The sequence below is a fragment of the Miniopterus natalensis genome, chromosome 18 (genome assembly GCF_054644295.1).
Source record: "Miniopterus natalensis isolate mMinNat1 chromosome 18, mMinNat1.hap1, whole genome shotgun sequence".
Taxonomy (NCBI): Eukaryota; Metazoa; Chordata; class Mammalia; order Chiroptera; family Miniopteridae; genus Miniopterus; species Miniopterus natalensis.
Genome location: NC_142098.1, coordinates 4,984,649 through 5,010,699, shown reverse-complemented (window position 1 = coordinate 5,010,699; position 26,051 = coordinate 4,984,649). Strand labels below are relative to the sequence as shown.

Below are 26,051 nucleotides of genomic sequence, written 5' to 3'. Positions count from 1 at the left end.
CCTCTAGGGGTCAAAACCCACAGTGGAGATTTTCTTTAGTCAACGGAATTGGGCAGTCTTCTGGCCATGCAAGGCTGTCCTCTGAAACGCTTTCCCCCTTACCCAAGTCCTGCACCCTCCACCTCGGTTAATTCCTCCCGTTCTTTACTCAGCCACCTGTCCTGTTATATACCTGGCCTGTTAATAGTACCTTAGCATCAGGCACCTTTGCTTATTTCCTCTGGAACATTTTTTACAGTTGTAGTGATGCATTTATTTGTGAGATTGGTTAATGTTTGCGTCCCCCACTAGACTGTATATACTCACTGCGTGCAGGGCTAGTGCCTGTTCCCAGAGCCTAGCAGGGTGCCTGGCATGTGGAAGGAAGGAAGGAATGAACGAAGGGTCTTCCTCCTGGGTCAGCTGCATGACAGAGCACCTTGGAATCCCTCAGCATCGCCGGAGAAGCGCACACCACCATCCACTACTGCGTGCTCCCAATAACTCACCCAATTCTCCCAGTGACTTTTGGGCTTTGGGGATCAGCATCTTGGCAGTAGAGCCTGTGGCTAAAACACGGTTTTTTTGTTTTGTTTTTTTACTTTCCAGACCTCAAAAACAGTGTTTGGCTTTGCTAAGGGTCCCAGAGGAAGTCAGCAGGCACCGTGAGCAGAGCGCCAGGGGGAAGTGGCCGCGCGGGCGCGGGGAGCCCGGGCGCAGGGGCGGCTCGCGGGGGGCGCGCGGGCTTCCTGGTGGCGGGGCGACAGCTCCCCGGGCGGCTTCTAACATGTAAAAAGTAACTTTTTTGCCTCCGCGGAGCACACTGTTTCTACAGAGGGTCCTGCACGGAGCCCCGAGCGGGGCCCGCGTCTCAGGGCCGTGGCCGGCCCCCTCTCACCGTCGCGGAACGGGGGGCGGGTCCACTCGGGCCCCGGGCAGAGCGCGGCGAGGGACTCGCTCTCCAGCTGGAGCCAACCTCTGAGAGTCGTCCGGCTGCGGGGAAAGGGCAGCTCCAACCTACGGGAGGGGCCTGGACCTCGTGTCCCCAGGGTGGGGTCCCCGGTCGGCGGCGGGAAGGCCCCGCGGAGGCGCTGAGCCAGGCGAGCGACCGGGGCGCGCGGGGGCCCGGGTCGCCTTCCTGGCCCAGCGACCCCTCGGGCCCGGGACCAAGCCCCGCGGGCGGCGCTCCCGCGGGGGGCTCGGCGCGGGCGGGCGCGGGGACGCGGGCGCGGAGCCGCCGCGCCGCCGAGGAGCCGGGGCGCCCGCCGCGCCCTCCGGGGCCGCCCGCGAAGCCCGCGCCGCGCCGCGCCTGCGCGCCCGTGCGCCTGCGCGAGGAAGCCCCGCCCCCGGCGGCCGGCGCGGGGCCGCGCCTCCTCATGGCGGCCGCCGCAGTGTGTGGTATTTAGCGGGAGCGCGCGGCGGGCTCGAGGACGCGCGAACGGCGGCGGCGGCGGCGGCCAGGGGGGAGCCGGGGCGGCCGTTGCGGGGCGCGCTCTCGAGCGGCGGCGGCGGCGGCCCGGGGCGTCCGGTCGGTGTCGGCGCGGGGCAGAGGCGGTGGCGCTGCCCGCGGCGGCGGGGTCGGCGGCGGCGACGGAGCGCGTGTGAGCCGGGGCCGGGGTCCGAGGCGCGCTCTCCGCCCGCAGGTGAGTGCGGCTCGGCCTGGAGGGAGGGCCCGCGCGCGGCGCTCGGGAGGCGGCCCGGAGGCCCGGCCGCGGCGGCGGCGGGAGGGCGGCGGGAGGGCGGCGGCCGGGGCGCGGGGCGCGGCGGCCCCCGGCCCGGCGCCTTTGTCTGGGCCCGACCGGCCGCGAGCGCCGCCCCCCGCCCCTCCCCTCCCGCCGCCGCCCCCGCCCCCCGCGCCCGGGGCCCGCAGCCCGCGTGGGGTGGGCCCGGCGCGGCCGGGCGGGGGCGGGGAGGGGCCCGCTGGCCGCCGGTGGGCGCCGCGCGCCCGGGAGGCGGGCCGGGCGGGGGAGGCGCACCGCGCTCGCGGCGCCCCGGCCTTTGTTGGGAAGGGTCCGGGGTGCGCGGCCAACATGGCGGAGGTCAGCTGAGCGCGGCCGCGCCGCGGGCCCCCGCCCGTCCCCGCCCGCCCGTCCCCGCCCCGCCGGCCGGTGGCGCCGCGGCTCCCGCCCGCCGCCGGCCGGGTGCTTTGTGCGCTGGGAAGAATGCGGCCGCCTCCCTTGTTTGTGTCGTCGGGAGGAGGTCGCGCCCGCGGCTGCCCGGGAGGCTCCGGCTTCTGCTTGTCAGCCTCGGTTTCCCCGGGCGCCGTTTCTCGGGTACTTTGGGGTCCTTTCCCGACTCTCCCAGGTTTGCAAGTTGGGGATGTGGAATACCTGGGCCACGGTGCTGCGTGAGTTTCTCGCTCCCCGTTCCTGGAAAGGTGCAGACTTTGTTGGCTCTCGCGTCCAGCGTGTGTGGGGAAAAGGCGACCTGCAGCCGGCTGCCCAGAGCCCGCAGCCCCGCTCCTGGCAGCGGCCCCTGTGCCGCCCCCGGCAGGCGCCCGCCAGGGGTCCATCGTTAACAACCCTGGGCGGTCGAGTGTTGGGAGCGACTCGGGCGTCAGGCCGCCGGCTTCGGCTTCAGTCCGGCCCCCCCCGGTTCGTGACCTTGGGCGAACCACCGCGCCTCCCTCGCCTTCATGTTCCCTACCTGCGAAGTGGGCCGGCGGCGCACCTCCTCCTGGGGGTGCTGGGGAGGGGCTTGGAGCCGGGGCCGCCCCGGGGGCGCGTCCGCCGGGCTGCTGGGCGACTCGACTTTGGGGGTTCCCTCGGCACGGCGGGCCCCTTGGAAGTGCCTGGGCCGGAATTTGAGAGATCACGTCATAGGTGGTTGGCTTCTGGGTTTTTCTTTCAGTGCATTTTGTTGTTAACATTGAAAACAAGAGGTCTGGGGGAGAACACTGACAGGTGTGAGATGGCGGCGTGTGGAAGTTTCTCTGGGCAGGGCTTGGAGAGGTCTCCTGGGGGCTGGAATTCAGAGGAGCAGGCTGCTTAGGAGGAGGTGCCCTTTGAGCACCTCGGCGCCGGCGGTCAGCGCGCGTCCTAGGACCGAGGTACCGACGTGGGGACCTGGAGCCGCGCGGGGCACCGGTCCTCAGGCGCTGCGGGGAGCAGGGGGCAGCGCGGGGTGGGCCCGCTGCCGGGGCACCTCGCACAGGCTTTGAGGCAGAGTGGGCTCTACAAATGGTGTGAGTTTTTGTTCTGGAAATTAAAGACAGACTTTTATGACCGGGAATGGTTAGTTGCAACCCTAAAGTTTGCTTTGCCACATATTTTCTTTTCAATGGGAAGCATATCCTACTTTTTACTTTTATTATTTTATCTTTATTGTTGAAAGTATTACTGGATGTCCCGTCTTTCCCCCCATTGACGCCCCGCCACCCTGCTCCCCTCCCCCCAGGCTGCCACATATTTTCTTTAGATACAGTATAGAGTTGGTCTAAATGACCCCTCTTGGCACCCTTCTAGCATGTTTTAGCAACATTTAATAATATTTTAAACTGAAGTACAGTAAATTAATAGAGATGGAACTTTTCAGGGTACGATTCCACAGACTACTAATTCAGAAAGAGATTTATTTCAATTTAGCTTAATATCAGTTGCCTCTAAGCTTTGGGAAATTTTTATAAAATTGCTGTAGAGCAGTATTCTTTAATATCTGGTAATCAGGCTAAAATTAATTGGAGTTACAAAGGAAATATCTAGCTATGGCAACTGACATAATTTGAAGACTAGGTCTTTATTTTCAGTGTTTTGAAAACAGGTCTTACATAATGAGGATAAAGCAGTAAGTTTAGTAACTTTGCAGTGACCACTTATATTTTATTTTTTTTAATCCTCACTGGAGGATATTTTTTCCATTGCTTTTCAGAGAGAGTGGAAAGGAGAGAGAGGAAGAGAGAAACATCTATGTGAGAGAGACACATCAACTGGTTGCCTCCTACATGTGCCCCAACCAGGGCCAGCGCTGGGGATCAAGGTACGTGCCCTTGACCAGGAATCGAACCCAAGACCCTTCAGTCTGTGGGCTGATGCTCTAACCACTGAGCAAAACCTGCTGGGGCCCACTTATATTTTAAAGCAGTTGATTTACTCAGTTTCTGAAGAGATCTGTTATAGCCTTTTGGTTAATGCCCCTTGTAAAATGTTTATTTTTATTTTATTTATTTTTTAATCTATTGATTTCGGAGAGAGGAAAGGAGAGGGAGAGGGAGAGATAGAAACATCAATGATGAGAGAGTCATTGATCGGCTGCCTCCTGCATACCCCCTGCCGGGGATCGAGCCCAAAACCTGGGCATTTGCCCTGAGTGGGAATCAAACCTTGAACCTCAATCTGGACCACAGGTCAATGCTCAACCACTGAGCCACACCTGCCGGGCAACATGTTTAGATTCTGGATGTTTTGGTATAGACCTCACTACAAACATAATATATGAAAACTTCAGACTCCTTCCCACTTCCTCCCCCCAAAGTCCCCCCCCCGAAAAAAACAAACCCCTGGGATAAAATTTTCCTCTTTATAGTGTTTCTTTAATGGTTTCTCTTAAATAGTGGTTTTTCTAATGCACTTTGAATTAGTTTTTCGTGGCTATAGTTACTAGCACATCTGCTGCAGAAGAGTAGGGATTGTGGTTTTTATTCCTGTATCATCAGTGCGTACCATGCAATACATACTTGTTTCCTGACATACTATCTGTATGCTGATGACACTCACATCTCTGCTTGCTGAACTCTAGACTCATGTATTCTCTTGCCTGTAGGTCATTTTTCAAATGACTACTTTTTAGAGCAGTTTTAGATTCGCAGCAAAAAAGAAGGTACTGAGATTTCCCATGTACTCCAAGTCACCCCTCATACATAGCCTTCCCTATTATCAGTGTCCTCCACAAGAGTGGTACATTTGATATACCTGCATTGACACACATTGTCACCAAAAGTCCATGCTTTACATTCTGGTTCACTCTTGATGTTGTATAGTATGCATTTGACAAATGTAGGTGATATGTATCCACATTTATGTTATTAAGGTACTTCAAAATTACGTGTCCAAAATGAAAACCTTTATTGTTTCTAACTGTCCACAGTTCTCACCCTCCATATCCAGTTAGTGGTCAAGCCCTGATTTTTCTACTGCCTGGTTACCTCAAATCTGGCATTGCTGCTTTCTTTCTGTCTCTCATTTTCACATTCACTTTCAGTCCTCTTCTGTCTTCTGAGTGGTCTGCCTGCTTCTGGTCTCTGCCCTCCCTCCAGTTCTTCCTCCTGCAGTGTAAATAAGGAGCTTTCTAATATAGTGACCTTAAGGCCACGAGTACAAAGTTTCAAGTTCCTTTCATATGGGTAGACAGACGTACACAGCCCCTCCTGAACTGGCGCTCTCACTTTCCCACCATTTTCAGCTGTGTGCTTGCAGGTGCCTCTCTGTACTGTATTTTCTCTCTTCCTGTTAAGCTCTGTAATCTCAGGTAGACCTCACTTAGCCGAGATGTTCTTTCTGGACTCTTGCCTTGATTGGGTGCCATCTCTTCTGTTCCCATAGCACATTCTGCTTGGTCCCACTGTAACGTGTATCCTCCTGGACTGTAGTTTTTCTGTACTCCCCTCCTCCTCAGTAGACATCATTCTCTATATGTCCCCAAAGAGAGAAAGGTTTTGATCACCCTTGTTTGGAGTTTAGCATTGTTCTGGAATGCAGTTGGTGCTCGGTATATATTTATCAAATGACTGACTGATACCCTCACACGACCTTTCGTATGCTTTTCCAGCCTTATCCTCCTGCAGTTTCTCTTTGCCCTGCCTAGTCAAACTGGATTCTTTTTATTCCTTGAACTCTATCTGTACTCTAATGTTTCTGTGCCTTCACACACAATTGTTCTTAATCTCTAAATGTCTGTCTGTGCCACTTTGGGCAGATGCCTTAACCTCTCTCCATGCCTTAATTTCTTTCCATTAGCAGGGAACCGTTATCAAGTCTGCCACAGGTGGTTCAGAGGACAGGCTCTGGGGGATTAGACCTGTTAGACCTGGAGGGGGTCTCTTGGCTCTGTCACATATGGTGTTTGTGACTTTAAGCCCCTTGAGAGCAAGGACACTGCCTGCTCTTGCATCTAAAAGCACACTGCCTAATGCAAAGAAAGTGCTTAAATAATTCTAAAAAATTAGTTGAATAAGTTAATTTCTCTAAGTATTACCACATATATTCTAGTGAGGGAAATAAACAGAATTACAAATTGTGATATGTACTGTAAAGGACTCAGGTGCTGAAGTAAAGACTGATGGGGCAGGAGGAGACCTGCTGTCAGAAGTGACTAGAAGCTATGGTGTAAGGGTAAGGAGCTAGCTGCGCTTTGAGGGGGAGAGAGCACCTTGGGCTGAAGGATAGGTACAGGCCCTGAGGCAGGAATGAGCTGGACTGATCCCAGCTCAGAGGAGTGTTGGAGCAGATGGATGGGGAAGAGACAGGCCAGGTCAGGTAGGGAATGTGAGTTTTATTTTAAGGGTACTGAGAAGCCATCAGAAGGTTTTAATGGAAGGAGTAACATAATCCTCTTTTAACTTTTGAGCTTGCTGTCGCTGCTGTTTGGAGAATTGATTGGCTAGAAGGGCGTTTCTCTGGTCAGGCAGTCGTTGATTATGACCTGGATTAAGGTGGTGGCAGTGGAATGAGGAGAAGTGGATGGATTTGAGAGAAATTTTGGAGGCAGAATTCAGAGGACTTGCTGATGGATTAGATATGCGAGGTGAGGGAAGGATGGAATTAAGTGGTTTCTGGCTTGAGCAACTGTGTGGATCATGGTGGTGGTTCCCATGACTCAGGGGGATGGGGCAGGGATGGGAACAAACTAAAGTTCTGGTGTGCTGGACTTGAAGCATCTAAGGGACATCTAGAATGACCAGTGAGGTAGAAGGGTGGGCAGTAGGGGGTGTGGGTCACAGAAGCCAGATGGGAGATGAAAAAGCATGTCTGGATGTCAGAGAGAACACACCAGTGAAAAGGGAGAGATGACGGCCAGAGAGGAGGGATGTAAAGTCCTGAGAAGGTGAGAGGACGGTGCCCCAGGGTGCCAAGAGCAGGCCGCTTGTTCCATTCTAAGGGAGTATGTGTGAAGCCATCAGTTGAGAGTATTTCTGGTTAGTGTAGCATCAACTCTTCATAGGTTACTCCTGAGTTTGATCTGCTTTAAAATTTGTTCTGGGGGTGTGTGTGTGTGCACGTGTGCGTGCCTGCCTCCCATCTTGGTCAGGTGGAATGTGGAGTTGAATGGGTTATATTACAGTGTGGAATGGGCACGACATGTTCTATAAGTAAGGCTTAGGAAGCACAGCTTAATGCCAAGATGGAGCAGAACTAACATTTACTGGAATGAGGGGTAATTTTGCATCCTGAGAGACTATAAATCATAATCAAGGCAGTAAAAAGTTGTATTCACACGTGGACACAAAGAGCTGCGTGACTAGTATTGGACGCTTTTGTCTAGGCGCTGGGAGAGCTGTGTGTGCTGCAGCAGCGACTGTTACCAGAATTCTAGCTAGCAGTGTGCGCTGCGGGGCGGACGGTGGCAGAGCCTGTGCCACCCTCTTCCTCTGTCACTCTTTCTTCTTGGCTCTTACCTTTTTTCTTGATACTTTGCTAATGATTTAATGACAAACTCAGACTGTCAGATTCTACCAGTTGATAGAAAAAATTTCAACAAGCAACTCCTTACTAGGGCTAGAGATTTAATGTAAAGAATTTAGGGAAACTTTAATTATTTTGGTCAACTTTTATTAACACGAAAGAAGTGTTAGATGTGAAGTTAAATATTCTGTACCAGACTGAGGAGCAGATTATACTTTTTAATGGGTTATTTGAAAGAAAATGAGATTTAGGAATAAAGCAGACAGTCTGGCTCTGTTCTTATGACTTCTTCAGTTTTCCGACCTTTAATTTCCTCACCTGCAGAGTGGCGATACAACCTGCTTGATGAGGCTTGAGCGTGTATGAAGCTGCTAACACCTTGCCTTACAGGTGTAGGTGCCCAGGTTAGCTTCCTTCACAGCATACTCTGTGATCTGTATCAGATTTCAGACACAGTCCCAACTGAGGTTATTGAAATAACACAGGTTGAAACAACAGTTTTCAGTAAAGTTCTGAATAATCTGGGTCTTCTTATTTAGCAGTTCGCTCCAGGGTTCCCAGTACGGCTCTGTGAACATCACTAAGTAAGTTTGTTGTTAGTAACATCTTGAGTGTTGTCACTTTGCATTCCCACCACCAGTGCTCCACATCCTCACCAGCATCTGGTGGTGTCAGCGCTGGACTTGGCCCTTCTGGTAGGGGTGCAGTGGTATCCTGTTGCTTTAATTCGCATTTCCCTGATGGCACCTGATGTGGAACGTGTTTTCATGTGCTTGTTTACCATCCTTTTATCTTTGGTAAGGTGTCTGTTAAGGTCTTTGGCCCATTTTTTAATCAGGTTGTTTTATTGTTGAAATGTGTGGTTTTTTTGGTCTTTATTTCAAATGTTGTTAAAGTCAAGAGCAAAGATAACCCCCTGCACAAACTTAAGAACTGTGTACAGAACTTTACAGAACAGAGGAAAAGCTTTAGCTGAGGAGTTCTGTATATATTTTGTGTACTTATCTCTTTGGCAAATATCTTCTCCAGCCTGTGATTCGTCTTCTCACCCTCTGGACAGGGTCTTTTGCAGAGCAGAAAATTTCAGTTTTAATCAAGTCCAGCTTATCAGTTTCTTTCTTGGTTCATGTCTTTTGGTGTTGTTTCCAGAAGTCATTGTCAAACCAAGGTCATCTAGCTAGATTCTCCTGTGTTGTCTTCTAGGGGTTTTATAGTTTTACATTTAGGTCTGTGATTCATATTAATTTTTGTGAAGGTATAAGATCTGTTTCTAGATTTATTTTAACTTCCATATTTGCCAATCCATGGCCCGTTCTTACCTGACCTGTTAGTGGATTCCGAAAACATGGCTGATTGCGCCTTTTTTTTTTTTTTTTTACTACTGTCTTACCATATGGTTGTTTATTATAATTATTTGCACCTTGCTAAGGTTTATAATACTTACATTCTAATTTGTAATTATAATGCCTACAGTTTAGTGTTAGTTCTATATTTAAATGGAGTCACTGTTAACTAACTTCAGTCTTTTTACAGCTGAATCACCATTTCTAAATTAAATAACTTTGATTTATTACTTGATTGGTTTGATGTTTCCCACCCCCCCCATCAAATAATTTTCTTAAGGGTTCGTGGATACTGTATTCCTTGAGTTCTTGCATATCTGCTTGTTGTATTTTTCTTATTTTTTTTCTAATTATAGAAATAATACAATTTCCTTATAAGACTATAATAAAGCATAGTTTATTCTAATATTGATGCACATGTGAGTTTTTATGTATCTTCTTTAATCCCTGCCTTCCCTTGATTTCTGGGATACTACCCTCTCCCAGTTTTCTCTCTCCTTTGCTTTTTCTTCTCAGTTCTTTAGACTTTTGCTACCCAGTGTGGGCCTTAACCAGCAGCAGTGGCCACACCTGGGGGCTGGTTAAACATGCAGACTCTCAGGCTCTGAATCAGAATCTGCGTTTTAACAAGACCCCCTGATGATTAGTGAGCACAGTGAGGTTTGAGAACTCTTGTAGCCTAGGGGCTCCTACCTTTTCCTTTAAGGAACCCATCTTTAAGTGTTGTGATTTTTCTTATTTTAGGTAAGTTCCTCCTCTTTAGTCTCCAGCCTTAACTCTTCTTCTGTGTATCAACTGCTTTTTTTATTAGACATCTCACAAGCATCTCCTACTTTGCATCTCATCTATTTTCTTTTTTTGTTGTTAATCCTTACCAGAGGATATTTTTTCCATTGCTTTTCAGAGACAGTGGAAGGGAGAGAGAGACACACACATCAGTTGGTTGCCTCGCACATGTGCCCCGACCAGGGCTGGGGATCAAACTGAGGTGCCTGCCCTTGGCCTGAATGAAACCCGGGACCCATCAGTCCACGGGCCGCCACTCTAACCACTGAGCAAGACTAGCCAGGGCTCATCTCAACTATTTTCATATTTCAGTATCTAATATAGTAGTGCCTCATAGGTTTTGATTAAGTTATGCTATTTTTTTTTTTAACCGGAAGTGGAAGTCTCAGAATACAGTGATATAGGCAGTAAAAAAAGGAAATGTACTTTGCTTTATGAATTTGAGTTAGAGTTTGCATTTTCCTTTCCATTCACTGTCTTCACTTTTGTTCAGACTTCTGTGTTTATAGCAGCCTTTTCTTAAGTCCTTTGTCCTGCGCTTTCCCCACATCAGACCTTCAGTCTACTAGGCACAAACTTTTCTTCTATACCTATAAGTTTTCAGAATTACCTTCAGGAGGAGGGAGCTTTTGGGAAAATATGTACAATTAAAATTTTTTTCTTATTTGCTGCAGTTCTGGAAACTAAAAATAGGTTATTTTTTTTCTTAGCATTGTTTTATAACGAAGTTTGATATTTAACTTGGCATTTTAAGCTGTTCAGTTTTTAATGAGACTTGCCTAAATTTTAATTTTGTCAGTGTGTGAAAAGTAAATCTTAAAAATGCAATTTTTAACATTATGTTTAACAAACATTTTCTTTTTTCTCTTTTTAAATATATCTTTATTGATTTCAGAGAGAGGAAAGGAGAGGGAGAGAGAGAGATAGAAACATCAATGATGAGAGTCATTGATCGGCTGTCTCCTGCACGCCCCCCGACTGGGGATCGAGCCCACAACCCAGGCATGTGCCCCGACCGGGAATCGAACCCTGATCGCCTGCTCAACCACTGAGCCACACCTGGCTGGGCTTAACAGACATTTTCTGCATAATTCCCATCATAATATCAAATGTAGAAAGTACCTTTTTTTGCAAAAAACAGTTGAGGAAAGCCCTTACATGTTTTGAATGTAGTAGTTTCATTTAACCCCTTGATTTCTAAAACAGAGCAAATTCATACCTTGAACCTGTGCTTTTATGTTACAGTAAATATGTCGTTCCTAGGAATAATTTTTGGAGAAGTAAAAGGGGTAATGATACTTGTAGCCTATCTTTTTACTAAACTAAGAATGCAAATTTTACTTCCTATTTTAACTTTTCACATTTCTCAGTCAGACTAATCTTTATAAAGCAGCTTCTTTATTGTCCCCTTTGAAGGAAATACAGCTAAAAACCACCAGTCTCCCACCACTCGGATAACTAAACCATTGGTCATTTTCTGGTGCATGGCCTTCCTGATTCTCACGCCCCACCCTGCACCTCCCATGTATGTTCTCTTCGTAACTTGCTTTATGACACATTGTGATGCAGTTTCTATGTCTGACTACTTCTCCATTTTAAACTTATTTTGTAAGTAACTGTTAGCTTTATGCTGCTGCTGCTGCTGTAACATAACATTTTCACAGGTAGACATTTTTGAGGGGCATGATTTGCCTACTATTGTAACATTTGTAAACTAGAAGAAAATGGTAGGCACAACATTATGTCTATTAGAGTAGCCAGGCATGCGGCTATGACTAATCAAAGGAATTCTTCACCAGCCACTTAATAAAAGGAAACAAGTTCCCACGTGAAATTGAGATTAAAAGTCCTTCTACCTCTGTAAGTATGTTGATATGTCAAAGCAATGGTTATAAATGCTCTGAAATTAGTAAGACAGTATTAAAGGCTGCTTCTCACATGTTTTTATTTAGAGTGAAACCTATTTAAACTTCATCCCAAACTGGGCTTGAGCTGTAGTGTTTAGAAAGTGTAGGTGATTAGTGCACTCTTGCAAAATTTTGGATTTTTGCTTGCTTTAGCTTCTCTAGGCTTGTCTTAGTGTATTGTAGTTTTTGTGAAATTTTCAGCTCTTTGTGAAACCAGTGTAGATGAGTATTATACTTAGTTGAGAAATTATTTTAAGGTTTACTGTAGTAAAAATTAGGGATGTGCTAGTTGGTCTCCAGCAGATACATTGGGTCATCTTTACAAGCAGAAGGCATCTTGTAGATTGTAAGTCTGGAACCAACTAGTCCCTGGTCTCTAACTAGTTGATGACCCAGGCAAGTCAGTTTTGGAGGTCTCAGGTGAATGCTTAAATATTTTGGAATTGGATCTCCTATGATATACATAGTTACGCACTGCCATTAATCCAGACAAAAGCCACTCAGGCTGGAGATGTGTCAGTTTTACAGTTGCGCAGGGGCTAAAGACTGGCTTTGAATCCAAGTGTAGATGACTCCAGCACTTCTGTTACTGCCCTGAGTCATGGTGAGAAGTCCGTCCACAGAGTAAGGGTTTTCAGACAGTAAGACATCATATAGTTCCTTTGGAAGTTTGGGAAATCATGAAATTTTTGCTTGAGGAACCAGTACTCCACTTATTTTATACTTTTGGGTTCTGCCTTCATTCTGTTTAGAAAGTTTCTTTGCCTAAAACAATGGAAGTCTCCTTTCCTAGAAACCTGAGACCTATCTGGAATGAATATATATTAGAAAATAAAATGTAGGTAATAATTTATGTGTCGATGTTTTGCGTAGCTTAATAGTACAATAAGACTGAGGTGATTGAACACACTGTTAATAGTGTGGGACGTGATTAGAGTTAACATGCGATGCGGAAAGTGGGTAATCTACAGTCTCCTGCCCGGGGTGCGGCCCTGTCCCAGCTCCCGCTGCGGGAAGGGCCGCCCGAGCCCACTGCAGTGACCGGAGCTGCAGTGACCGGAGCTGCAGTGACCGGAGCTGCAGTGACCGGAGCTGCAGTGACCGGAGCTGCAGTGACCGGAGCTGCAGTGACCGGAGCTGGCGCAGAGCGGCCCAGGCCCAGGCCCGGGCGCTGTGGGCCAGGCGGTGCTCGGAGGAACCAGCCGCCGTGTCCAGTGAGGCCGCGCAGGACGCTTTCCCAGCGTGGGCGGCGGAAGCAGCTCAGCGGGGGCGTTAGGCTCCACTGCAGTGTTTCTGAGGCGAGGGGGCGTCTGGAGTTGGTGCTGACGGTGTGGAAATGGAGAGGTGAGCGAGCTGAGCGAACCGTAGCCGTAGCCGGCGACCGGGAGAGCGCTGGAGCCCGAGCGCCCTGGGGAAGGCGCCCGCCTCCTGCAGCCTCCCCGGGCGGACTGGAGCTCAGTGGAAACCACACGGAATCGCGGAGGGCCCAGTGTGTGCCGACAACCAGCGCGTCTCGACCTAAATGAAGATGAGCCGGGGGTGGAGATGCTGGGGGTCAGGAGGCTCGGCCCCCTGGGTGGGAGTCGGGGGTGCAGCGCCGCAGTGGGCGGGGCTGAGCCTGCGGGCCCTCCCCTGGCCTCCCCCCCCCCCCCCCCCGCCACACCCCACCCCTTCCCCTCCCCGTTGCCCGCCCCCAGGCTCTGTCCCGCGCATCCTGCCTGCCTGCTCCCCAGGTGGGCGGCCACAGGGCTCTGAGCTGCCCACGCCGGGCACGCCGCCCGTCCAGGGTCCGCCACTGGGCATCTGCAGCCCGCCCTGCCCCGAACTGGCCGCAGCCTGGCTCGTGGTCTGGGGCGCACGAGCTGCCGGGCGGCTCAGCGATGGCGCCCGTGGTTTTGAGCCCGAGCACAGGCGGAGTTGAGCTGAGGGCGGCGAGAGGAGAGGCTTCCGTGGTCTCGGTCGCCGGGCGTCTGAGGAGGGAGTGGGGCGGGTGCTCCCGTTCGCCTCTTGACAGCCTCCCCCCCGCGCTGGGAGTGGGAGCCGCACCGAGGGCCTGTGCCCGCCGGGTCTGCCCCGGGCGCGGCTGGGCGCCGCCCGACTGCCCGGCACCGAGCAGGCTCCTTGTCTATGCTCCTGGGGGCGCGTCCTGCTCGCGTGCTCACCAGCCCCCGGGACAGGAGGAGACGAGGCATTGGCATGGAGGAGGCCGGGCTGCGTAAACGGTGGACCCGGGAAGTTGTGAGCTGGTGGGATCTGACGACCCGGACGGGCTGCAGCGTCGTCGAGCTCACAGTGGCCTTTTGATATGCATCTAAATCAAACTTCAGGTGACACCATGACTTGTGCAGAGCTGCCCGTGACTCCTGGAGCCTTGCCCACTGCAGGGCTGCGTGTGGGGGGGATGCTTTCCTAGTTGAATATGCAGCTGGGCTCTACCTTTGGAGCTTTGGGAGATTCTAGCAGCTGCTGTCTTGTGAATGTAATACCTCCATTCACAAGAAATACCAGCGGCATTTCCCGCGTTTTCACACTTTGAATAGGAATTTTAATTGTGCTTTCCACAATTATGTTTGGAAAAATAATAATGTATATTGTACCATGAATATGAACTATTGTTAAATGTTTAACTATTTTGCTAGGCCAGGAAATTAAATGGTGGTGCTTTTCTTGCTTAGTAGTTACATTTACTACAAACTGATTTACTGACCCTCGCGATTAGCTGTTTTGATTTAGTGATTTGAAAGGCTTTGGTGGCTTAGACTTTTTTGCCCAGGGAACCACTTTCCAATTATGTTAATCACTAAGTGAGCAGCACAAAATGGACCTTGAAGTAGGCATGTAGCCCACACAGGCGTTTGGCAGTGCTGACCCATTGCTTTCAAGTGACCTAAAATGCCAGGTCATCACCGGGAACCTCCTGGGAGGCCTGGATTATAGGAGAGCTACTTTGTAGTTCCTTTGTGGGCTAGAACTCTGGTTGTGGGGGGCTTCAGATGATGGGCACGGTTGTCTGTGCTGCGTCCATGTGATGAGCTGCATTATTATGGACTTTTGCTGTACTTGTTTCCCCTTGAACTTGAGAATATTTTTGTGACAGTGAGGTTGATCTCTTTTGCACCCTCAGCCCCCATGTTAAAGTGTTTATTCTGGAGTAATGTAGAACCCAAATTGCACTTACACGGTCACATCGGAAGCCAGCATTGTTCTCAAAATTAAATTTTTGTAACAGAATAACGATTGTGATTGAGAAAATATTAAGTTGGAGGCATTAAGTACTAATTTTGTAGAAATACGGTATATATAGTTATTGGGACTGTACTCTTAGGCCAGTAGGCTGGTCTTTTGTTAGGGAAGCCAAGACATAGATTGTTTCCTGGGGAAAGGTGCCGTTTTATCTTTCATTCAGCCTGGATGTTACATTGTTAGTCATTTCTTCCAGATGACATCTCTTCCTTAAATGCTTTTTGCATTTTTGTGCTGATGCATCTTTCAGCAGCAGTGGTGAGCCCTAGGGTACAAGGAATTCTTTACCTGTGGGTGCACACCCCCCCCCCCCAAGTGTTGTGTGTGTCTCTCTGGTGCTTTTATCTTTATTCTTTATTACCTTCTTTTCCGACTCTCCTCCTTTGCAAATCATACCTGATTTATATTGTGGAATGGAAGTAGAATAGAATGGTTTATTTTCTCTAGATATCAGACTAAACACTTTGAGAAAACAAACAGCCTTGCATTTGTTCTCTACCCCCCTCACTTTTGAGGGGGCACCTCACAGTAGGAAACAAGTTAATGTCCAGCTAATGAAGATGTTTGCTGGGGTGGCAGCTGGCCCTTGTGATCGCCTCCATTCCCCGAGCGTACCTCCAGAGCAGATAACTGGTTGCCATCAGTTCATCAGAATCGATACCTTGGTGATTCTTTGGGTGACTTACAACCTGGTACCTATCAGCAGCTGACTCAGACCGGGAAAGAACAGGCTGAGCAGGGGAATGGGACCCAGAGGGAGGAGAAAGTCCAGGAGAGACTGATGCGATGGAACTTTAGCTGTTTGGGCAGTGCTTCTCAGTTGCTCATGGCCTAGGGTGTATTTCAGCACTTACTCTACCGGTGCATCAAGGATGGCTTTCACTTTTTTTCTTTAGGAGGGAATTCTAGCCCTGGCCAGTTTGACTCAGTGGTGAGAGCATCAGCCTGTGGACCGAAGGGTCCCAGGTTCGATTCCAGCCAAGGGCGCTTAACCTCGTTGCAGGCTCTATCCCTGGCCCTGGTCAGGATACATGTGGGAGGCAACCAGTTGATGTGTCTCTCACATCAATACTTCTCCCCCCCCCGCCCCCCAAAAAAAAGCAGTGGAAAAAATACCCTCAGGTGAGGATTAAAACCCAACAGGAATTCTGAGGTGTTCTGGGACATTTTGAAGAGAGAGTTCACCCAGCATGTAACTCCTAATCAAAGTGCATATTTTGTGTAATTATGGTTTTTTTTAACCGTTTGTTTTCCTTCATTGTTTTGCTCACAGTAAATTTTGCATGAAACACATATAATTATTTTTCTACTTCCTCCTTTTACTTCTGTTTATGTTTTTATTACAGAAATGAGCCGCCAGACTGCGACAGCGTTACCTACTGGGACCTCCAAGTGCACACCGTCCCAGAGGGTGCCCGCCCTGACGGGCACCACTGCCTCCAACAATGACTTGGCCAGTCTCTTTGAGTGTCCTGTCTGCTTTGACTATGTGTTACCACCCATTCTTCAGTGTCAGAGTGGCCATCTTGTCTGTAGCAACTGTCGCCCAAAGCTCACATGTTGTCCAACCTGCCGGGGCCCCTTGGGATCCATTCGCAACTTGGCTATGGAGAAAGTGGCCAATTCGGTACTTTTCCCTTGTAAATATGCCTCTTCCGGGTGTGAAATAACTCTGCCACACACAGAAAAAGCAGACCACGAAGAGCTCTGTGAGTTTCGGCCTTACTCCTGCCCGTGCCCCGGTGCTTCCTGTAAGTGGCAAGGCTCTCTGGATGCTGTCATGCCTCATCTGATGCATCAGCACAAGTCCATCACAACCCTGCAGGGAGAGGATATAGTCTTCCTTGCTACAGACATCAATCTTCCCGGGGCTGTGGACTGGGTGATGATGCAGTCCTGCTTCGGCTTTCACTTCATGCTAGTCTTGGAGAAGCAGGAGAAGTATGACGGGCACCAGCAGTTCTTTGCGATTGTACAGCTGATAGGAACACGCAAGCAAGCTGAAAATTTTGCTTATCGACTTGAGCTAAATGGGCATAGGCGGCGATTGACTTGGGAAGCCACTCCTCGGTCTATTCATGAGGGAATTGCAACAGCCATTATGAATAGTGACTGTCTAGTCTTTGACACCAGCATTGCACAGCTTTTTGCAGAAAATGGCAATTTAGGCATCAATGTAACTATTTCCATGTGTTGAAACGGCAATCAAACATTTTCTGGCCAGTGTTTAAAACCATTGCATTCAATTTTACAGAGAATAGGCATCCTTCTGCCTGCCAACCTGAAACTTTTGGTAGGTGGAGCGAGTCACATGAAGGTAAATAAAAGGAAAGGCTGTTGAATACAGGAAACAGTTGCATGTAGTAACACTAATATATTTAAAATAAGTCAACAGTAAACCACTGAAAATATATATATATATACATCCAGATGGGCATCTTTTGTATTAAGGAAGGAAGCATTGTAAAATAATTCTGAATTTGTGTTTGTTGTAGATTGAGTGTACTGTTGAAAAATACTGGGTTTTTGTTTTTGCGTGAGTGTGTGTGTGTGCGCGCGCGTGTATGCTTGGGTTTTTTTTTCTTTAACTGACAAGCCATGTTGAGTGGTCTTGGGCCACTGCTTCCCCCTTTTTGAGTCAATACATAGTGCTGCTGTGTGTGTACATTTGTGTGTGTATTTGCTAATTTTTATTAATTCTAGTTTTTCATTAAATAAATTTGACTTTCTTTTCTGTAATTCAGGCTTTTTCCACCTTTTTTTGTACCTTTTTAAAGTTAGTGTTTATTTTGATATGCATAATTGTTTATGGTAAAGTTTATGTGTGTGTCCCATACATATTTTTTTCTCCCCATTAATCAGTTCATTAGAAATACTTTAAATTCAGCTATCCTGTGAAGGTAAGAGTTCCAGAAAGGGAAGGTAACATCGGAAAAGATGATCAGAAGCTATTTAAAGCAGCTATACGATGGTCGGTCTTTCTCTTTTTCTCTCCAGTTGAGTCATACCTTCAAACTTATTCTTTGAAAGGTTAGGATATACTGATTTTTTAAAATACTGAAAAACCCAGCCCGCCCCCCAACATCTTGGACAAATCACACGTTTAAAATTTGTTTTCGTATTTATTGGTTTTGCAAAAGAAGGCATAGTCTTACACAGTATTTGTAATTAAAAGCAAATCATTTGTTTAAAAAAAGGCAGTTTGCAAAAAAAATGTTTTTGGTCTTTTATAACTCTCATTAAAAGAATATCTGGCAAATTAAGAACTCTTGTGTTTGCTTTGCTGTTTGATTAAAATCCAGAGTTACCTCCCTTTTCAATTCTGTGCTTTATAGCGGACAGTGGTGCGCTGCTTTGAAATATGGTGGGTTTTATGCTCAAGTACAGCACAGGGATGGGTACAGGCCACAGTGAGTCCTGGGTCTGGCTCGTCCTACCAGCACATTTGGATTTACTAGCAGGTCCAAGCAGCCTGGATAACTTGCGGCCCTGTCCCAGCCAAGGAGTTCCAAGGTGTCCTCATACGCCCGCTTTACAGTTTGAAATGGAAGATTCTGGAGCCCATTACTGGCTGTGACAGTCATTAGACATCACTCGGTTACTTAACATTGCATTCTAACTTAATATTCGTAATTACACGGGCTTGGGCACTACAGTCTGCACCGTACAGGTAAGGAAAGCTGTGATCCAGGAGCTCGCTTGGCCTAGCTGTCCATACCCTGGGTTCATCATGGGAGGGGAGAGATGTGGGAGTCCCCAGACCTGGGGGTCGGCACAGGCATACAAGGAGCTGGGGCCGGTCAGAATAATGAGCCTGCCTGCCTCTGGGGCCTGGGCTTTGGGAGGCGACAGGCGTTCGGGGCTGGTGTATTTCTGTGGCTTTGCTAACATGTGCCGCTCTGCCTGGCTTGATGTCGTAAGTGCTACTCCCCTCGCAGAAGGGACGTGTTGGGGTGTGGACCCCAGAGTTCACTTAACCTGAACACTTCATTTCCCACAGAGACTAACCGCTGGCTGTGCTTTCACATCTTTGCCCAGTTCCCCTTCTACCTGTTTCCAGGACTCCGCAACATAGACAGGAATCTGCTAAGGTAACGGTCTCTACCAGTCGTTCTTGACCTTGACTGTGCATCTGAATCACCTCGAGGGCTTCTTAAAACACTTCTGAGTGTGACTGAGGAGTGGGGCTTCAGAACTGACTTTTCTAGCAAGTTCCGTGCTGTTCTGGGGCCACGCAGAACCAGCGCAACACATTTCCAGGGACAGTAATGATCCCACGAGAGACAAAAAAAATTAATGTCATCAATTTATTAAATTAACGTTTCTGTAATAAACACGAGCCACTGATTGGGTGAGGTTCGTGACTGCTGTGATTATGTTCACAAGGGACATTTTGCTCGCCTGCCTGGTGTGAATAGTGAACCGATCAGTACCTTGGGGCACTTCAGAAGTAAAAGCCCTGAACAGTTGAGCTCTGAGTCTACAATTTGCTATTTAAGAGGCCAGGTCTAGGCTTGACCAAGAAGCCTCCATCAAAAGCAGCATTAAGGACTTCATCCAGGCAGCTCGCCGTGATGAAACTTAGGTCCCGACGCACGTTGCCTGGGATTTCTTCAAGGTCTTTCTCGTTCCGCTGAGGAATGATGATCTGCTTCAGTCCTGCCCGGTGTGCAGCCAGCACTTTGTCTTTGATCCCGCCCACCTGGGGGAGGAAGGACAGTGTTACTCGGGCTGTGACCATCCTTGGCTGTGGAAGGAACCCTGGCCCACCTCCTCCACTACTTGAAAACATCCAGATCGTCTGTTCTGTTGCACCATGAGCTAGGAAAGCTACTGAAAGGTTAATAGTGAATTCTTTTCACCTCAGTATTACAGTAAATCTTTTAATGGGGGAAGATTCTAGTTTTCTGATAGCTGGCACCTCTTCTGTCCATGGTTCCTGTTGTCAATGTCTACATTTACAGTCCATTCCTGTAGTCATAAGCTCATCTATGGGATGATTCATAAAAAGTGCCATTTTGACCATAAACACTGCTCCTACAGAGCTCAGCTGTGTGCCAGGATTACTTCCTTCTGCACAGGTTTAGAGCCAGGACCTCTGTGCCACCTGAGGAAGAAAGCATGTCCCCAAACGATGTCCACAAAAACTGAAAAACATGAAGACATGGAGGCTAAATAACACGTTACAAAGCAATGAATGAGTTACCTTCTCACTAAGTTAATGAGATCAAGGACGAAATCAAAAGATACCTTGAAACAAATGAAAGTGAGAAAAACAACAACCCCAAATCTATGGGACACAAGGAAAGCAGTCCTACGGGAGAAATGCACAGCATTACGTGCCTACCTCAAGAAACAAGAAAAACCTCCATCTAACTTTACACTTAAAAGAACTTGAAAAAGAACAACAAACAAAGCCCAGAGTGACTAGAAGAAAGAAAATAATAAAGATCAGAGCAGAAATAAACGGAAGTCTAAAAAAACAATACAAAAGATGAATGAAACCAATAGTTGGTTCTTTGAAAAGATAAAACAAGATTGACAAACCTTTACCCAGACTCATCAAGAAACAGAGACCCAAATAAAAGCAGGAATGAAAAAGGAGAAGTAACAACTGACACCAAAGAAATACAAAGGATTTTAAGAAAATATGAACAACTATGTGTCTATAAATTGGACTATATGCCAATAAATTGGACAATCTGGACCAAATGGATAAATTCCTAGAAATATACAAAGTTCCAAAACTGAATCAGGAAGAATGAGAGAATCTGAATAGACAAATTACAACTAGTGAAACTGAAATAGTAATTAAAAAAACTCCCAGCAAACATCTTGGACTGGATGGCTTCACAAGGGAATTTTACCAAACATTCAAAGAGGAACTAACGCCTATCCTTCTGAAACTGTTCCAAAAAATTCAGAGGAGGGAAGACTACCAACCTAATTTTGTGAGGCCAGCTTTATTCTAATTCCAAAACCATGTAAACACACTGCAAAGAAAGTTATAGGCCAATATTGATGAACATAGATGCTAAAATCCTCAACAAAATATTAGCATACTGGATCCAGCAATGCATTAAGATCATAAACCAAGACCAAGTGGGATTTATTCCAGGGATGCAAGGGTGGTACAATATCTGCAAATTAATAAATGTGATACATAATAAAATGAAGGATAAAAATCACAGGATCGCATCACAGATGCAGAAAAAGCATTCGACGAAATCTAGCACCCATTTATGATTTAAAAAAAACTCAGCAAAGTGGGAATAGAGGGAACATACCTCAAATGGGACTACATCAAACTAAAATATTTGCACAGCAAAGGAAACCAACAAAATTAAACGACAGCCCACTGAATTGGAGAACATATTTCCAATGATACATCTGATAAGGGGTTAATATCCAAAATTTATAAAGAACTTATAAACCACAATCCAATTTAAAAAATGGACAAAGGACCTGAATAGACACTTCTCCAAAGAGGACATACAGATGGCCAATAGACATGAAAAGGTGCTCATCAGAGAGATCAAATTAAAACCACAATGAGACAGCACCTCACACCTGTCAAGAGTGGCCACCATCAATAAGTGCTTGAGGATGTGGAGAAAGGGGAACCCTAGTACACTGCTGGTGGGGATGCAGACTGGTGCAGCCACTGTGGAAAGCAGGATACAACACCAATAATGGACTATCCGAAAGGGAAACTAAGAAAACCACCCCATTTACACTGCATCAAAAACAAGCCTAGAAATGAATTTAACCAAGGGTGTGAAAGACCTGCACTTGCAAAATTGTAAGACATGGAAGAACGAAACTGAAGATGATACAGATAAGTGGGCATATACCATGTTCATGGACAGGTGGAATTAACAAAATTTCCAACTACCCAAAGCCATCTACAGATTCAATGCAATTCTTATCAAGATACCAATGGCGTATTTCACAGAACTAGAACAGACACTCCAAAAATTTATATGGAACCACAAAAGACCCCAGATAGCCGCAGCGATCTTGAGAAAGAACAGAGTTGGAGGGATCACTCTACCTGATATCAAACTGTACTACAGGCCATAGTAATCAGCCTGGTACTTGGCCATTTCGGTTACCCCACCCACTGCTGTCTTCCCCCAAGGGTTTTCTTTATGCCCCTGAAGTACACTTCCAAAGTCCCTTCCTCAGAAAGTGTAAGAGAAACAGATTCCCTGCATGCATGACTGACAGTAATGCTGTGCACACAAAGCTAGGTGTGAAATAATTTCCCTCAGGGTTTTGAAGGTGCTGCACAGGGGGGCACTGATGAGAAATCTCTCTCCTCAGGAATATGAAGAATCACGAGGATAAAACCTTTCTCCGACCTGGGTAAGTCCTTTCGAGCTAAAGACAGCCTAAGGAATGTCCCATTATATGTTGGACAATTCTAGTCCATTTCCTCTGTTGCTAGAACCCCTGAGAGGCAGATGTTGGATCTGCCAGATTGTTTATTATTTTTTCCTGAATAGTCTGACCAGTTCTAAAACCATAGTTTTACATCTGAGAGCTCTGTCTCGGCCTCTGCCCTGGAGTTCCATTTCCTCTGGCCACAGCAAGTCCAGCGTCAGTGCAGCTGCTTCGTGGTGTCTCATGTGACAGATGACACTGCAGTCTTACTCAAAGTCCCTGCCGTTCACCTCTGCTGGAGTAGGAGCCCTTGCTCTGAGAACGGGGCAGCGCAGGGCAGGCTGCTGGCCAGAGACTTCAGCAAACCCCCTGGTTTTCCTTTCTGTCTCCCCTGAGCTCCTGGGCTAGAGCTTCTTCCACACTTGGCTGGGAAGGCTGTCTCTCCCTCCAGTTCTGTGTCATCAGCCAGGGTACTCCCAGCTTCCAGAAGTTGGCTGAACTACCGGCTTTGACCCCTGCTTGTTATTAAGCGTCAGAATGTGTTCCTTTATTCCTTGATCAGCTGACCATCTTGACCTGGGGAACTGGAGGTCTGTGGTTGTCAGTCTGCTTTTAGGGGACAGCTGGTATTCCTGCTGTCACCCATTCCCTTACACTAGTTCCTGGTGAGCTGAAGAGGCCAGCTGTTCCTTCTGAGTGTAGACCTAGGATGTCACAATAAGTAGGGCCTAGAATACAACTTTCAGGTTGACTTAAACCAATTGGGGAACTGAGAGCACTGGTCTTAACTGGTGATTCTACGATCTACTTACCATTACCTCATCAAGTAAAGATGTTCTCAGAATAAAGACCGTTCCTTTTTTTTCTCATTTTGCTATGAACCTGCCAAAATTTTGTTTTAGACTGGTACAGGTAACTAATGACTTAAAACTAATAATAATCTCCCAAGGTTATGTATTTTATCAGTGTTTTTATCAGTAGCTTAAGATACGGAACTGTATATGTAGAATTTTTTCACAATTTAGCAGTTCGACATGGTCAGTCTTTGCTGCAGTGTCCATTTTATAGTGCCCATGTTCCTAGCATCCACCAGCTCTAGGAGTCTGATGCTCTGCAGGACAGAGGTCTCCCAGGAAGGCCCAAAAGTGAGAGCCGGGCTTACTGTGTCACTGTAGCTCCTATCCTATTTTATACCTGTGCCGTGCATCTAACACTCGGCTAACTGGAACAGAGCCCCAAATCTTCACCAATGACCAGACCGATCTTTTCCCCTTAGCAAGTCCTCATTCTCAGAACAAAAAAACATGGGGAAACTATTTGCTCTTTTTGAATTTGATTAAAATTTGAGAATATGAATTACAGCTATAAACATTTTCTATGTATTTAAAACTAAGGTATCCATAGGAAGAAGGCAAAACCACTCTTAAATTTAAAGTATGATTATTTAAAATTTAAAAGTCACTCACCGGAAGAACCAGGCCTCGCAGTGTGATTTCCCCAGTCATGGCCACATCAGAGCGGACCAGCCGCCCACTGAAAAGTGAGGCGAGGCAGGTTACTATGGTAACTCCTGCAGACGGTCCATCTTTTGTGACAGCTCCAGCTGGAAAGTGCAGATGAATGTCTGTGTTGTCGAGAAGATCGAAACTTCCAGAAGCTTTACAAAGGAAAAAAGGACTTTAATGGAGAAAAATTAAACCTGTTTTCTTTTTCTCCTAAAAAAGAAAATCAAGGATATAACCAAAAAAATGAATGTTTTGGGTAAAAGACTCCTTCAAAATATTAGTGGTGAGTACAACTCGAGTGGGGGTCTGGGAGAACAGGTTCGTTCTGTTCCAAGTGGGATTAAAAACGAAACACAGCCTTGGACTGAGTTTCTGGGTCAGGCACTTGCCAGTAGGCTCTGAAATGGGAACTAGGATTTCCACGGCGCCCCCAAATCAAAGGCCTGTACTTGGGAAGGTTAGGTTGGTCCTAACGCTCGCCTCCGCCTCCGCCTCACCATTGGCCAGGTGGTATTTCTTCGCATTGCTGCGCAGCCAGCTGATAGCCAGGTGGGCGGACTCCTTCATGACGTCCCCCAGCTGGCCTGTCAGGGTTAGCTGGCCCTCGCCATCCATCCGACTTGCCTCCACGAACATGATCTCGCCGCCTAAGGGAGTCCACGCCAGGCCTATGGCCACTCCCGGCTGGCTCAGGCGCTCGGACACCTGCAGAGAATGATGACAACGGCTGGTCAACAAGAGCTGTTTGTTTTCAGGCCGACTGACCCGCCCCTCCAGTGTCTACTACCCCCGGGACTTGGAGTCACACTTGCACTTACTGTGTGGCTTCCTGCCAGGACACAAGATGGACTGACTTCCTCTGTGGCATTTCTCAGAAGCCACTTTACCTTAAAATATCTGAGTGATGTGGATTCCGAGGAGCACATCTACTTACACATCTAATCTCCCAGGAGCAAACCCACTGTCTTAGCTATTTGACTATTCCTAGTAGGTTGCGTGTCTATAAACACTCCCGATCCTAACTTCATGTGGTCACCATGAATTTGCTTCAGAGAGTACAAACCCTCTTTTTTAAAAAAATATGTCTTTATTGATTTCAGAGAGAGGAAAGGAGAGGGAGAGAGAGAGAGAGAAACATCAATGATGAGAGAGTCATTGACCGGCTGTCTCCTGCACGCCCCCTACTGGGGATCGAGCCCGCAACCAGGGCACGTGCCCCGACCAGGGATTAATCTGAGATCTCCTGGATCTTAGGTCGATAATCAACCCGAGCCATGCCGGGCCGAGCACAAACCCTCTTTTTAACCCGCACTGAGGAAGCGTGAGCTCCAGGTGCTGAGGGACAGCAGACATCAAACCCCCGTCTCACTGCTCTGCTCCTTCTCTTCGCTCTGGTGCTGCTGCTGACACTAAAGTCCACTGCCCAAGGCCCAAGGCCCGAGGCCCCTCCCCGGGCGCTCGGAGCCACTGCTGCCTCACTGCCACTGAAACAGCATGCGCTCCTCTGAGATCACGGGCCCAGCTGATGAGCCACATCCCAGTTATGAAAACAGACTGACAGTGAAGAACCAGTCCTGCTGACTTGCCAGCACCTCTGGGCCTTGACATTTCCTACCCTGCAGGAGTTACCCACATCAGGCTCTGAGCACACGGTCCACCCGCATGTATCTGAGAACGTGGCTGCACCACAGGCTCTCTCGCAGGAGCAGCTGCAGCCTGGGCTCTGGTCAAGGGCTGGGGAGTTGATCCTCACTCCTTTCCCAAGGGGCTGGGGTGGTAAAACATTCTCAGAAATCAGGGTGGCAGCATGGAAGCTACTGGGCTCCATCACTCAGGAGAGGACAGCAGGGTAAACTGGGGGGTGTCCACAAACAATGAGAACGCTCACCTCCATCTCGTACATTGGGGGCCCCAGGATGTCCTTCAGGGCGTGGAAATCTATCAGAATCGGCATCTCGGGTGGGAGGGCCAGGTCGGCGGTGTCACTGATGGACTCAGGTTTTGTGTCTTCTAAGACATGCTCTCTGCAACCTAAGAGAAAACTGAATTTAGAAATTCCTGGGTCGGCAGGTTTGAGAATTCAGTTGCAGTGACTATCAGACAAGCACAGAGGATGTCCGAAGTCCAGCCCTTTATGCATCTACGAAGGCACAAAAATTCACCTGTGTATCTGCAGCTCAGGCGGCAGGGAGAGTCAGGAGCCCCGAGGGTGGCGTCTGGTGTACTCAGTGCCCTGTGTGTGTCGTCTGTCTCCCCCACTGGAGTGTGTGCTCTGGGAGGGCAGGA

At 48.0% G+C, this 26,051-nt stretch overlaps 2 protein-coding genes across 4 annotated transcripts in view; one reads left to right on the top strand and one right to left on the bottom strand.

Moving 5' to 3' along the window:
- The first annotated feature begins 1,605 nt into the window (after nt 1–1,605).
- Nucleotides 1,606–18,140, top strand: SIAH1 (siah E3 ubiquitin protein ligase 1). 3 transcript variants are annotated; one of them, XM_087827115.1, is made up of 2 exons: nt 1,606–1,622; nt 16,221–18,140. In XM_087827115.1, exon 2 carries the CDS (start codon nt 16,223–16,225, stop codon nt 17,069–17,071), a length of 849 nt encoding a protein of 282 aa, XP_087683241.1. In that variant the 5' UTR covers nt 1,606–1,622; nt 16,221–16,222; the 3' UTR covers nt 17,072–18,140. The 3 variants fall into 3 exon arrangements, with proteins under 3 accessions (XP_087683241.1, XP_016069259.1, XP_016069258.2); XM_016213773.2 differs by lacking the exon at nt 1,606–1,622 and adding an exon at nt 2,162–2,252; XM_016213772.2 differs by lacking the exon at nt 1,606–1,622 and adding an exon at nt 2,266–2,326.
- Nucleotides 17,987–26,051, bottom strand: part of LONP2 (lon peptidase 2, peroxisomal) — a 53,210-nt gene continuing 45,145 nt past the window's right edge. The window contains exons 12-15 of the mRNA XM_087827116.1: nt 25,654–25,796; nt 24,263–24,470; nt 23,727–23,917; nt 17,987–19,576 (exon numbers count right to left, since the gene is read on the bottom strand). Of these exons, the coding sequence (XP_087683242.1) occupies nt 19,355–19,576; nt 23,727–23,917; nt 24,263–24,470; nt 25,654–25,796 (764 nt within the window). The 3' untranslated portion in view covers nt 17,987–19,354. The remainder of the gene's footprint in view (nt 19,577–23,726; nt 23,918–24,262; nt 24,471–25,653; nt 25,797–26,051) is intronic.

Excerpts from the sequence above, each read along its gene's own strand:
- SIAH1 (XM_016213772.2), top strand. The coding sequence starts at position 2,299 with ATGTGGAATACCTGGGCCACGGTGCTGC. Across the intron at positions 2,327-16,220 it reads TACCTGGGCCACGGTGCTGC|AAATGAGCCGCCAGACTGCG; the intron begins GTGAGTTTCTCG and ends TTTTTATTACAG.